This window comes from Mirounga angustirostris, unplaced genomic scaffold (genome assembly GCF_029215605.1).
Source record: "Mirounga angustirostris isolate CCGP_5_RB_7025 unplaced genomic scaffold, mMirAng1.0.hap1 SCAF_1, whole genome shotgun sequence".
NCBI lineage: Eukaryota > Metazoa > Chordata > Mammalia > Carnivora > Phocidae > Mirounga > Mirounga angustirostris.
This window is the reverse complement of record NW_026991709.1, coordinates 145374287-145386756: the sequence shown is the minus strand read 5'-3', so window position 1 is coordinate 145386756 and position 12470 is coordinate 145374287. Positions and strand designations below refer to the sequence as shown.

General features: G+C 56.2%; 1 protein-coding gene across 1 annotated transcript in view; it reads right to left on the bottom strand.

The window, feature by feature from the left end:
* The window catches only part of CCDC13 (coiled-coil domain containing 13), a 59584-nt gene that overhangs the window by 17381 nt on the left and 29733 nt on the right, over positions 1-12470 (bottom strand). The window contains exons 7-12 of the mRNA XM_045903952.3: positions 11743-11847; positions 9438-9599; positions 6399-6575; positions 4500-4706; positions 2279-2418; positions 1686-1769 (exon numbers count right to left, since the gene is read on the bottom strand). Of these exons, the coding sequence (XP_045759908.1) occupies positions 1686-1769; positions 2279-2418; positions 4500-4706; positions 6399-6575; positions 9438-9599; positions 11743-11847 (875 nt within the window). The remainder of the gene's footprint in view (positions 1-1685; positions 1770-2278; positions 2419-4499; positions 4707-6398; positions 6576-9437; positions 9600-11742; positions 11848-12470) is intronic.

Sequence of the window (12470 nt, the reverse complement as noted above, 5' to 3'; positions counted from 1 at the left end):
CGCTTTCCTCCTTATCACTGGGTCTGCCTACTAGCCCCTTAGCTGCTGGCTGGAGCCCAGACAGAAGGGGAACTCTGCCCCCCAACAAAACCCCCCAGAGCCCATGTGTGAGTCCCAAGCTGCTCTCTGCTTTGCCCCCACCTTTCCCCCTGAGACCCTGGGGGCCCTGGGTTTGCTTTCGTAGCATCACAGGACACACGGAGAGCTGGGCTGGGGCGTGTGAGACCAGAGGCTAACTTGGTCTGGGGTCTGGGCCTGGGTCCTCCCTCTGAACATGGAGGGGGTTGGCTGAGATGGGTGTGAGGACTGCAGACCCCTCTCTGTTCTGACACCTAAATACACTTTAAGGCCTTACTGCTCAAAGTATAGTCTCTGAGTCAGTGGCTGCGGATCCAGACCTGCTGAATCAGAGCCTGCGTGCTCTGGCAAAGCTCTGGTCAACTCACCTCCACGATTTGCTCATTGGGTGGGGGGAGGGAGAAGAGGGGGAGCCGCAGAAGAAAGGGGCTCTCCCCTCCCAGACACCCCGCCAGCCCCACAGAGCCCCTCTCTGGGGTGGCTCCCGCCGGTGCTATCACTGAGGGAAGAGGGCGGTATGCTCTGTGGGGGCAGGGCCCAGGGGTGGTTGGCTTCAGTAAGTACTTGTGTAGTGTGCGGGACAGAAGCTTGGGAACCAGCAGTCTGGACAGCTGAGGAGCACATCTGGTCCTGCTTCCCTGTGGAGTGCACAGGTCACAGACCCACGGGCCTGGAAGGGATCTTGAGGACCATCGTGGCCCTCTTCCTGCTCCCACTACTGTGACTCACACCTCAGAGAGACAGAGCCTGTCCATTCTCCCTGGGGCGCCAGGAGGCCTCCCACTTTTGGAAGCGTGGCGTGCTCCCTTGTGGCTCGAAGCAGCCCACTCTCCCCCAAATGCCCTTGTGACCCCAGGCTGATGGGTGAGGCAGCTGCAGGGCTGGCCTTGGCCCACAGTCCCTGTGCTGCCAAATGTCAGGCCAGAAGTGTCTTAGGCCCTCGTCAGGAAGCAGCATCCCAGAGAGGATCAATGCCTGGAGCCATACAGCAAGTCAAACACGGACTCGGCCGCTCAGAGGCCTGGCCTGGAACCTGAGCTGACCTGCCTGAGGGGTGGGGATGGGGGCTGACAGCAGGAGCATGGCTCCAGTGGACAGTGGGCAGGGCTCAGGACAGGGCTCAGAGACAGGACAAAGCCACCATTTGTCTGTGAGCTGGCAGGAAGAACAAAAGGCCCATTTAAGCCCTAGGCTTGATTCTAACAACAAAGAGGGGGCCAGAGCGCTGAGGGGATATCAGTGACTTAAAGTGGGAACCCATACGACATGAAATTCTCCCCCTAGAGACTGGTTCTCAGTGGGGAAGAGAAGACAAGGAAAGGAGCTGGGCTCCAGGCCCTGGAAGGTTCCTTGTGTTAACTCTGTGGTAGCAGGAAGGGACATTAGACTGCAAGCCAGAGGCCAAGACTCTGGTTCAGTAGCCATTTCCTCTATTAACTTGGATAAGGCACTGGGCCTCCCTGATCCTCTATGTCCTTTATGCAAACTTGGAAGAGTCCCTGGATTTGGCCTGGTCTCAGTTTCCTCTCCTTTTAATGGGATGGCAGTACTGGCTGAGCATTCAGGGTGGGAAGGGCTGTGAGGGCCCTGAGGTCCTGGGTTCATACCTGGGTGAGGCCCCATGAGGACTAGGCAGAGAAGGCCACGTGAGAGCAGATTCCACCAGCGTGTGGCCCAGGCTGGTCACGGAGCTGTGTGAAGGCAGAAGGGGCACATCACCACAGGAAGGCAGGCTGGGCCAGGCCTGGGAGGAGAGCAGGGGCCAGCAGGGATCTGGGGAGCCCGAGGAGGTGGCCAGTGCTGGTCCTCGTAGCAAACCTGGCCAGGCAGTCCTGCAGATTTTCTGCCCTTCTTTCTAGAACTCTCGCTGGCTCAAAACGAGACAGAACCAGGAGACATAAGAGCCTCAAGCAATCCAAGACAGGGCTGTTTGAGAATCCTAGAAACAGGTGCGTTTCAAGGCCAGCTCAGAGAGGATATTACAGGGAGCTCCAACCAGATGTTTTGCAGAAATAATATCTGGGCCTAACTGGCTCCTCCATGCAGATGCAGGGCTAATGGAATATGAGAAGCCCACATTTGGGAAGGACAACGCCACAGTCATCTTAAAATTGCACCCGTGGCTTCTGAGCAGAGGCAGCCTTTCTTCTGAATAATTAATATTCACTTTCCAACCACTCTATCCCCTTTTTTTTCTTACCGAGAAGATCCAAGCCTGCCAACGTGATCGCCTGCTGAGGCTGGGGGCTTGGGCTGGCCAGGGTCCTCCAGGAACTTGGTGTAGGCGGGGTTGACCTCAGTCCCACCAGACCCCTTGCCCACTTCTTTATTCTGAAGATACTGCAGGGAACAGACGTGGGTTCGATTCTCAGCACTTTGGCTCAGAGGCCTGGAGAAGGCAGGAGGGGGCCTTGGCTGGAGTTCGGGGCTTTTAGGGGACATGAAAGAGGCTTCTTTTCAGGAGTGAAAAGCGAGGCCTGCTTGGTGAAGGCACTCCTTGCATGATAATGACATCTAATAATGCCTCTCTTCAGAAAGGGAGCTACATGGCACGAGGTGGTGACTGGGCCACGAAGCTGTTCTACATTCAGGTCCCGAAGGGAAGTGCATGGCCTTTGATTCGGGCCAGATCAGAGACTGATGTCTTTGAGTGGACCCACCTCTCGGGGCAGCCACCCCCACGCAGGGTGAATGCCAGGTGTGACTTGAGGCCAGCTGCCTTTGTCAGCTGGAGACACATGGACTTAGTAGACACCCGGAGCCATAGAGGTTGCCAGGGCCTCAGCAAGGGCCAGCGGTCTAGCAGGGAGGCTGGGCTTACCAGGCCCCCTTCCCTCCTCACACCTCCTTCTTCCAGATAGCTGGAGAGGCCGGATTGAAGAAGGAGCCCCGGAGGACCCCCACCAGGGGGTCAGACCACCAGGGGTGGACAGTTGGTGTGAGCCCCAGACAAGCTGGCATGTCCCCCAGCCTGAGATGCATGCCTCAACTGTCTGCTGGGTAATGCTTGGCCCCCAGTCGGCTGATGATCTCTGAGGTAAGAAGCGCTTCCCTTTTGTGTGCCTGGAGCCAGGACAGTGGTGAGGTGAAAATACTGGAATGTTCCCATGTGCTCCTTCAGATTTCACTTCCCAGTGGCAAGCAGGGCAAGGACTGCAAGGCAATGTCCCCACTCACAGCCACACACACCCTGTCCCCAGGCCTTTGTCATAACCCTGCGCTCCCCCTCAGCCTCGGGGACTTCAGCATTTTCCACCACAGCCACTGGGGTCCCAGGGGATGGACGGCTCGGAGACACACCACCAACCCCAGCCAACACCAGCCTGAGGCTGCAGCTGAGGGGCTCCTGGGCTCCCATGCTTCTGACGGGACCACGGATCCCTGGGAATAAAGGGCAGGGCTGCTCTGTGACATGCCTTAGGCGATACCAGTCACCCTGGCTATGAGGCTTCTCTGTCAACCGGGACAGAGTCCCAGTCCCAGGTCCCCTCCCCTCTGAGCACCTGCACCACAGGAAGGAGCCACAGAGAGCTCACAGGGCCTGACTCCCGGCAGCCCGGGCTGTGCTGGTTAAGGCATCTGTCAAGGTCCAGCTCTTCAGGGGCTCCCTCATTAGGTGAGCATTTATGAGCATCTACACTGGCCTCTCAGTCCTGTGCCAGGGCGTGAGGCACCAAGGTACACGCCGCCTCAAGAGGAGAGGAGGACTTGGGGGGGGCAGGAAAACGATCACCCAGGGTGACAAAAGTTTGTCTTGGGGATGCACAGGGAGTTAGGAGAGTGCCCAGGAGGGGCAAGGAACACAGCTGGGGCCCCTGGCCAGGCAGGGGCGGTGGGGGAGGAAAGGGAAGGCACGTGCTTCAGGCATGTGCCCAGCTGCAGTGGGGAGAAAGCAGGGCTGTGAGGAGCTTAATGGTGGCCATGTGGCCAGAGTGTGGGGGAAAGGGAGGGGTGAAGAGGAGATACAGGCGGGGTGGCAGCAAGAGCTCGTCACGTGGGGCCCTGCAAGCTGGCTGGAGAGCAGCTTCCTTTGGGCCATCCCACTGCCTGGAATGTGAACGTGGAGCCTGGCACTGTAGCCGCCATCTTGGATCGTTAGGATGAGGGCCACGGCTGGGGACAGTGAGGCAGAGCTGGAAGGAGCCTGGACCCTTGAGGATTGAATGAGGCCAAGGGTGACCGGGAGCCACAGACAGGTTTTGTGCAGAGACGGGAGATAATCAGGAAAGAGAGGAAAGGTATGTGAGAATTCGTGGGAAGCCAGATGGAAGCAGGGGAGCAGAATGGAGCCAGGAAGGACGTGGTGTGGCCTGAGTGAAGGTAGGTGGAAAACAATGGAAGTTGCTCAGCTTTGTCTGGACGGTAGATGGACTTGCCAGGGCTTGGAAATGGATGTCAGGCCAGGCCAGCGCCCTACTCACCTGCACACTGAGTTGGCCAATCTCCAACTCCAGCTGCTGTACCTTGGCCTCCCGCTCAGCCACCATGGCCCGCAGCTGGGTGATGAGGCTGATGCTCTGCTGAGCCTCACTGTTGACCTGCTGGTCCAGATGGTGCTGCGACGCCCGGGTCTTCTCCTCCTGCAGACTCAGGCTGCCCAGAATCTCCTGGAGCTGCTTCAGCTGGTCCTGTGGGGCCAAGCAGGAGGGCAGACGACAGACAAGTTTAGCCATGAACCCTGGGCAAGGCAGGACAGGGAAGACCGCCTCCCTCATGCACTCCTTGGTGCTGCAGGAAACTAACAGTGGGACCCTACCTGTTTCTTCGAGAAGCAGGAGGATAACTTTCCTTGCCTGCCCTTGCGGGGCTCACCAGACAGGTGGGGACCCTGCCATTTTCCTGTCCTCAACTTCCTTCTCTGAGATTGGGCCAAGAAGGACATTGAGGGGGCTCTTGGGACGACAGCAGCTCAGGTGGTGGGCCCTCTGCCAGTGGAGTGGGGGAGAGATTCGGGGAAAAAGAAACCCTATCCCTCTGCTGGGAGATAGCCTTGAATGCAGCCCCTGGACCCCCTGCCAGGGATTCCCTCAGCACCTGACTGAGGCCCCCTCCCCTGCAGATGCCCCCAGGAGACTAGTGGGCTGGAGGCTTCACCCAAGGGCCAACAGGAAGGACAGGTCAGTGATTGGGAATGCAGAGGGAACTGAGGCCCAGAGAGCCCAAGGGCACAGTGCTGGTGGATGGCCGGGCTGGGGCTTGTCTGCAGCTTTCATCATGCCATCTGCGACCACTGAGGACATGCAGCTCCACACCTTATTTAAAAACTAGGAGCTGGAATGCCTGGGTGGCTCAGTTGGTTAAACGTCTGCCTTTGGCTCAGATCATGATCCCAGGGTCCTGGGATCGAGCCCCGCATCGGGCTCCCTGCTCAGCGGGAAGCCTGCTTCTCCCACGCCCACTCCCCCTGCTTGTGTTCCTGCTCTCATTATCTCTCTCTCTCTGTCAAATAAATAAATAAAATCTTTTAAAAATAGTTAAAAAAAATAAAAACTGGGAGCTGAGGCTCAGCGAGGGGGTGCCAAAGGCCTAGGGTCACCCAGGGAGGTGTGAGCAGAGGCGGGTCTTCTGTGTTCTGCTTACCACCCCGTGCCCCCCAGCCAAGCCAGGCAGGGCCACCCCAGGGGCCTGGGGCACAATTTGGGATTCAAAACCCTGGGGCACTGCAGGTCCTAGAGCGAAAAGGCCAGGCTAGGTTCAGGAAAGCATTGTGGCCTTGATAATCAAGGCAGGCCTTACGGTCAGAGCAACCTGGTTTGAACTCAGTTGTACGGTCTTGGACGACTTAGCTAACTAACTGGACTCTTAGTTTCCCCATGTGTGAAATGGGATTAGAACAGATGACCCTAGGGGTTGTCTTGGCGACTAACCATTATGAACCACATGCACCCCAAGTGTCCGGGAGGGGCTGTGTACTGTCACATGGACAAGAATTTGTACTGGCCCCTCAGTTTTTCCATCAAGGAAAAATGACCCAGGGTGTACTCCCATCTCCTTCCCCTGCACCCACTTCCTCCTCCTCTGGGGTCCAAAGGCCCAGCGGCTGGTGCCAGGCTCTAACACGTCACAGCCAGCAGCAAAACCCCACAACACGACGTGTATGCGTGCTCGGGCAGCCTCCGAGCTGCTCCTGTCCCTGGGATGTGGCTTTGCAGCTGACGCCCGGGTGAGGCCATGAGCTTCTGGATGATGCTGGTGGCCTCTGGGGTAAGTGAGGGCTCACTCTGGCTGGGGCTGGGTCATGGGCTTCCGGGCAGGGTGGGGGGCCCGTGTTGGAGGAACCGGGCCCTGGCTCTCGCCAGGCCTGAGCGGCTGGGCCCTACCATGAGGGCGTCGATGAGCTCATCGTCATGTCGGCCTTTCTCCACCAGGGTCCCCATCTGACTCCTGAGGGTCTTCACTTCGCTTGACAGCACCTTATTCCGGGACTTCACGCCCTCCAACTTCTTTTTCAGTTCTTCAAGCTCTTTCTGGAGGGCATCCCGCTCACCCATGAGTTTCTGTAATCAGGAAATATAGTCTTGGGCAGTGGAGCTGAATGGGTCCCGGGCTCCCACTCACAGGTGAGGCCCGGTGACAGGAGGGGACTTCTGAAGGCCGGAGAGCAAGGCAGCTCCCAGCCCCCGCCTCTCAGGGGTGTCAGGTGGGGCCCTGCCCTTGCACGTGACAGACGTCACTAAGAGATGATAGCACTCCTCCATCAGCCCGAGAACACAGGCATCCAGGCAGCTGCCCTTGCTCTGCCAGGGTCAGAGACGAGAGGAGCCACACTTGCCAACTGTGAGTGTGTCCTCCAGAGAGCATGGCTATCCCCACCTCTCAATCCCGGCCTGAGCTGGGGAAAGAGCAAAGCCATGCTCTCATGAGCAGCACTAGGTCTAGGGTTCAAACAGAAGTGGCTCACCCCACCAGGAGCCAGAATGAGAGGGAGGTGCCATCCCGCTGCGTTGCCTGACTTCCTCCATGCACATCCAGCACATCAGCCCAGACTGCGCCACACTCGGGTCAGCTACTAACCGGCAACTCAAGTGCTGGGCATGCCTTCAGAGACTCCCTCCCTCCCTTCCTTCCTTCCTTCCTTCCTTCCTTCCTTCCTTCCTTCCTTCCTTCCTCCCTCCCTCCCTCCCTCCCTCCCTCCCTCCCTCCCTCCCTCCCTCCCTCCCTTCCTTCTCAAATATTTCCTGAGGGCCTACTGTGTGCTTAGAACTGTTATAGGTGCTGGGGATAGAGCAGAGAACAAAACAGAATGTTTGTCCCCAAGGAGCTAACATCCTAGCTGGGGAGATAGATGTTCAATGGTTTACCTGTTACCACTGTTTACCTGTTGCTCTGCATATTGAAAACTGGGCAAGGGAATGGGGTGGGAGGGACAATGGCATGGTCAGGGAAGGCCTCTCTGAAAGGTGACATCTGAGAAGAGACTAAAGGAGGTGAGGGGATGAGCAAAGGTCCTGGGGTAGAACATGTGTGGCTAGAGCACAGTGAGAGAGGGGACAGGTCAGGGGCAAGGTTGGAGGGGGCAGAGTCCAGATTAGGTAAACCATCAGGAGCCAAGATTGAGACCCCGAGGAGGGTTTTGGGCAACGGGTGACATAATCTGCTTTGGTCTTGAGGGTTAGTTATCATTGGAAAAGTGTTTTTAGATCCCTGTGAAAGTGAATTATAGAATGAAAAATAGTAGATATGAATCCAGAAGACCACTGATCTTTGCCGTAGGCAGCCATTGTTTGCCTGTAGCTCTGCTGGCTACATACTCTAAGCTCTGCAGGCGTCCAGCAGAGGAAGGACACACAGAGGACAGCCTCCTTCCACCGCAATGTGGCTTACAATCGGTTCAATGACTGCAACATGTTCTGTTCGGTGTGAATGTGTAAGTCTGAGCCAGGGGCACCGCAAACTCAACAGTTTCAAATCTCAGCTTCCCATCTCCCTTGAGTCCCCTCCCCGTGTCCCCTCCCCACTGCTACACTCACTGGAAGTCCTTCACAGTCCTTCCACTTATCTCCCTTCCATCCCGTCACTGAGCCCTGTAAAGTCGACCCTCAAACGTTGCAGGTGTCTGGCCTTTGGCTATAGTCCTACTGCCTTGGCTCTGGTCCCCGGATATGTCTCAAGTGGATTATCACCTCTGCCTCCCACGCCTCCTCTGACCTAGCCCCCCCGACCCCACCTGGCCATGTGACCTTTCCAACATGCACAGGGGTCCACGTCCCTCTATGACTCAAAACCCTTTGGTGGTTCTCCACTTCCTTCTAGATAAAAGCCCAAAGCCCTGGCTGGCATACAAGGTCCAGGAGGACCTGGCCTGGCCCACCGCTCCAGTCCCTCTGTTTCCTCCTCACACCTGATGATCTAGGATGCTGGGGGTGCAATGCAGCGATGGTCACAATGTTCCTAGCACAGGGTCTAGTCCTGAATTGGCACTCGTAAATGGAAGTCTCCTGATGAAAAGGTAAGGCCTCATTGTTAGGAAGCCCACTGCCAGGGCCACTGAAGTGGGCCTTCTCAGCCTGCCAGCACCCCGTCCTGCTTCTTCCTCTATTTTCCTTGAGAAAGCCACGCTCCCCACTCTCACGCCAACTTCTGAGAGGCTGACTCATCTCCCAGACCTGGGGAGAAGCCTGGCTGGTCAGAGCAGCCTGGACCCTCAGCTGCAGTGACTGGCTCAGGGACAGGCTCATGGCCTAAGCTAGCTGGGTGACACTTCATTCTGGGACTTTGTTGGAACTACTGGGAAAGAGAAGCCCTTTGTTTGTGGGGGCTGGGCTGGACGATAGAAGCTGGGACTTGCAGGAATTCCCATGGGAGAGGGTGAAGCCGGTCCGGAAAAAGTGGCACCGAGACCAAGTCCCCAGATCCCTGGGTCCATCTGTGCCTGACACTAGGCGACCTCTAGACCATTCATCTACATGGGCCAATCAATTCTGTTTGTCACATAAGCCTGGTAGAGTTTGGCTTCCACCACCCTGGGTGCAGATCTGTGAGATGCAGCCAGTGAGACACAGCGCCCACCTTTCAGCAGCCTGGAGCTCTCCTCCACTGAGCCCCACCTAACCCTGTCCCTGGGCCATCCCTCTGGGCCTTGGCTGCCTCCTCTCCTTCTACAGTGACAATTTCAGGTCCAGCATCTCCAGAACAGCCAGGATGGGGCCACCCGAAGCTCATGAAATGGGCTGACGACCAGTCAGGCAGTTCCAGCTGGACTGACAGGACGTGAGGAAGAGGCACTGAGGTAACCCCAAGCCCCAGGGGTCTCCTGCCTCTAAGGGGTGGCTCAGAGCTCGTCCTCACGGCCCTGCAGAGGTGGTCACGATCTCCCGGTCCCCCGTGCTCAACTGACCCCTTCCCTGGACATGCATTACCTCGCAGCCCTCCTGTTTTTCCCTTTCCAGGCTGCGGATCCTCAGCAGGTTTTTCTCCTGTGCCGACAGCTTCCTTGGGTCCGGACCGACAGGTAGCTTGTCATGGGATATTCCTGCAGACTGGCTTTGGGTCTGTCCCAGCTGCTTCTCAAGCTCGCGAACCTGAGGGTGGTAAAACTCGTCATTCCGTAGTGGGCCTGCCCTCACAGACTCAACCACTCAGGGGCTGCCCTGAGGTGTGACAGGAAGCCCCATTAGACTGAGGCCACTGCTGTTCTAGATGGAGGCAGGAGCCCCATGTGAGGGGCACGGAGGTGGGGGAGGAGTCTGAGGTGGCATCTTGGGCAAAACAGGGGAGGACAGGCGGGAGGTTTAGCTTGAGAATGAGAAAAATCACCCCCTCACTTAGGGGCTATGTGAGACCAAGAAGCAGAGGTGTGACTCAGGAACCTGGGAGGGAAAGGATGGAGGAGCTCAGTACAAGGATGAACTCTCTAACCCAAGACTGGGTGCGCTTCTTGGGAGACCATGGGTTCCTGGCCACTTGCAGGAGATGCTGCAGAGGGAGGGTGGGGTTTAAAAGCTCAGAGAGCAGCTCAAAGCCTCACCAGCTGTGTGCCTATGCACAGCTTACTTATCCTCTCTGAATCTCAGGTTCCTCATCTGTGAAACGGGCCTAAGGGTACCCCCCGCATAATGGTATAAGGATTCAGTATCCTGAACTTGTCTGAGTCTGGGAACCCCCAAGATGCTTCTTGGAATGACAAATCTTGGGGCCCACTCCAGACCAACAAGTCAGAGCTTCAGGGAAAGGACTGGGAATCTGCATTTTAAACAAGTCCTATGGGTGCTTTTTAGGATTAGGCAACTTTGAGAAACCCCAAGATGGCCCAGGTGAAGCCCTTGTCACACCGTCCAGCACTCATAGGCTCTCGGCAAGTGGCAGTTAGATGTCAGCCCACAGAACGATGGCTTTATTGCACTGAGTTTGAAGTGAGTAACTCCTAGGGTCCTTCTAACCCTGGTTTCCATGTTGATACAACATAAATGATGGAACACAGTTGCCGGGGCCAAATTCACTAGGATTCCCAGTAAAGGGTAGCCGCATGGTTTTGAAAGCACATATCAGCGCCCTCGTGTGGCACTGCGTGGTAATTCCATTTAAGCATTAGAGAACACAGTATGAAACTTTCAATCGTTTATTTACGCAGCTTAACGACAATAACAACTAATGTGTCGAGTGCTTATTACGGGCCGGGCACTGTGCTGGGTCCTTTACAGATGTTATTTCACTTAACCCACAACACTCCGTTTTGCAGGTGAGGAGACAGGTGCAGAGGGACGACGTGACTTGCCTAAGGTCACCGAAACTACAGACCAGCGACTAAGGCCAGTCTCAAACTGGGGTCTCTTAAACCCCAAGGCCACACATCGGTCATTAATCACAGTGTTTTGGACACCGTCCCCTCCTTCGTGTTGGCTTCAAGGACGCCACAGGAGGCCTCGAGGATAAAAGCTACCCAGGAACTGTGAACTTGAAGTCCTTGGGGATGAAGGCCATGTGCTTGGCCAGGTGGGGAAGTTACACACCTACTCTTGTGCTTCTTAGTTTGAAAGCGAAAGAGGAAAATAACCAGAGCAACCTTTGTACAGTGTTCGCTCCACGCCAGGCACTGTGTTGGCCATTTGACGCGTATTGACTCATCAGTCCTCCCATCAGCCCTGTGGGGTAGCTCCTATCGTTATCCGTTATCCGTGGTATAGGGAGAAGAAAACCGAGGCCCAGAGGGGTGAAGGAATTTGCCCAAGGTCGTACGGCTGCTGAGTCGAGAGCTGAGATTTGAATCCAAGCAGCCTGGCTCCAGAGCCCCAGCTTTTAGCCTCTAGAGATGCTCCAAAAGATTTAGAGCATAAAGAGGGGGACAAGGCTACATCTTTACTGGGTAACTCAAACTTTCAAAAGTCTACAAGCATCTGGACAAAACTGGAAAAAGCCGGCAAGTACAACAGTCACGCGAATTTACATGAACTAGGGGAAAAAATATGCCTAGAGTACAGTAAATCAAAGGTTTTGGCATTTGTTAAGCCCCAGTGCCTGGCACGTGGTATGTGTTATATAAATGCTTGTTCATCAAATAACAAATTAAAATCAGGCCGGTGGGGGAGAATATCAAACAACAGCCCTGCAAGTACGCTCTGCCAGGCCTGAGGGCCTTTTTAGGGTTCTGTGTCTCTCATGTGGGGTGGTGCCACCTCACCGGGGCATTTTAAGCCCTGTGTTCAGGGCCAGAAGAAGTTCACTCACCTTGCTTTGCAACACAAGAATTTGTTGAGCCCGGCCCCTCCAGGTCCCCGGGGAGGACAGGAGCTGCTGGACATTCACATCTTCCCCGACCTCGCTGGTCAAAACCTGAAAAAGGGAGGGCCTTCAGCGAGGCCAGGAGAGAGGGCCCCCACCAGAACCCTAAAACCAGTGCATCCTTAGAGGCGGTGCTGGGTGTGTGGGGCTCCCAGAGGGCCTGGCCCCTGCCTGTACCCCTTCCTCCTGCCCCAAGGCCAGCTGACCGTGCTCTCAGAGCAGCGGCCCCTGGGAAAGTAGTGATCCCCTCATCCCCCGCATTTCTTAGTGTTGCTTCCAGCAGGTGAGGAACTGCCAACAGTGTTCAGATGGGGCCTTCCGCCCTTGACATATTCTGGGATGCGTGAACCACAAAGTTGACCAAAATCTGCTTCCTCAGTTTGTTCACCTGCCACTGAGAACTGAGATCCTTCTGGATGGCTATAGGAAGTACACTGCCCCAGGGCCTTGCCCTCTGTGAAAAGCCACTGACTAGGGGCCATGTCTGAGTGCAGCAAGGATGGGGGGGACCACCAAACATCAATTGGGGAGGTTTGATTCCAGAAGGGTCCAACATTGTGGCTGTTGAAGGGTGGGGTGCAGGCCCTACCTCAAGGCTTTGAGGTGGAAACAAAACACACCAGCTGGTGCCCTGGGCCCCTCTGAAGCCTGCCACGGGAACCAATCTAGCGTCC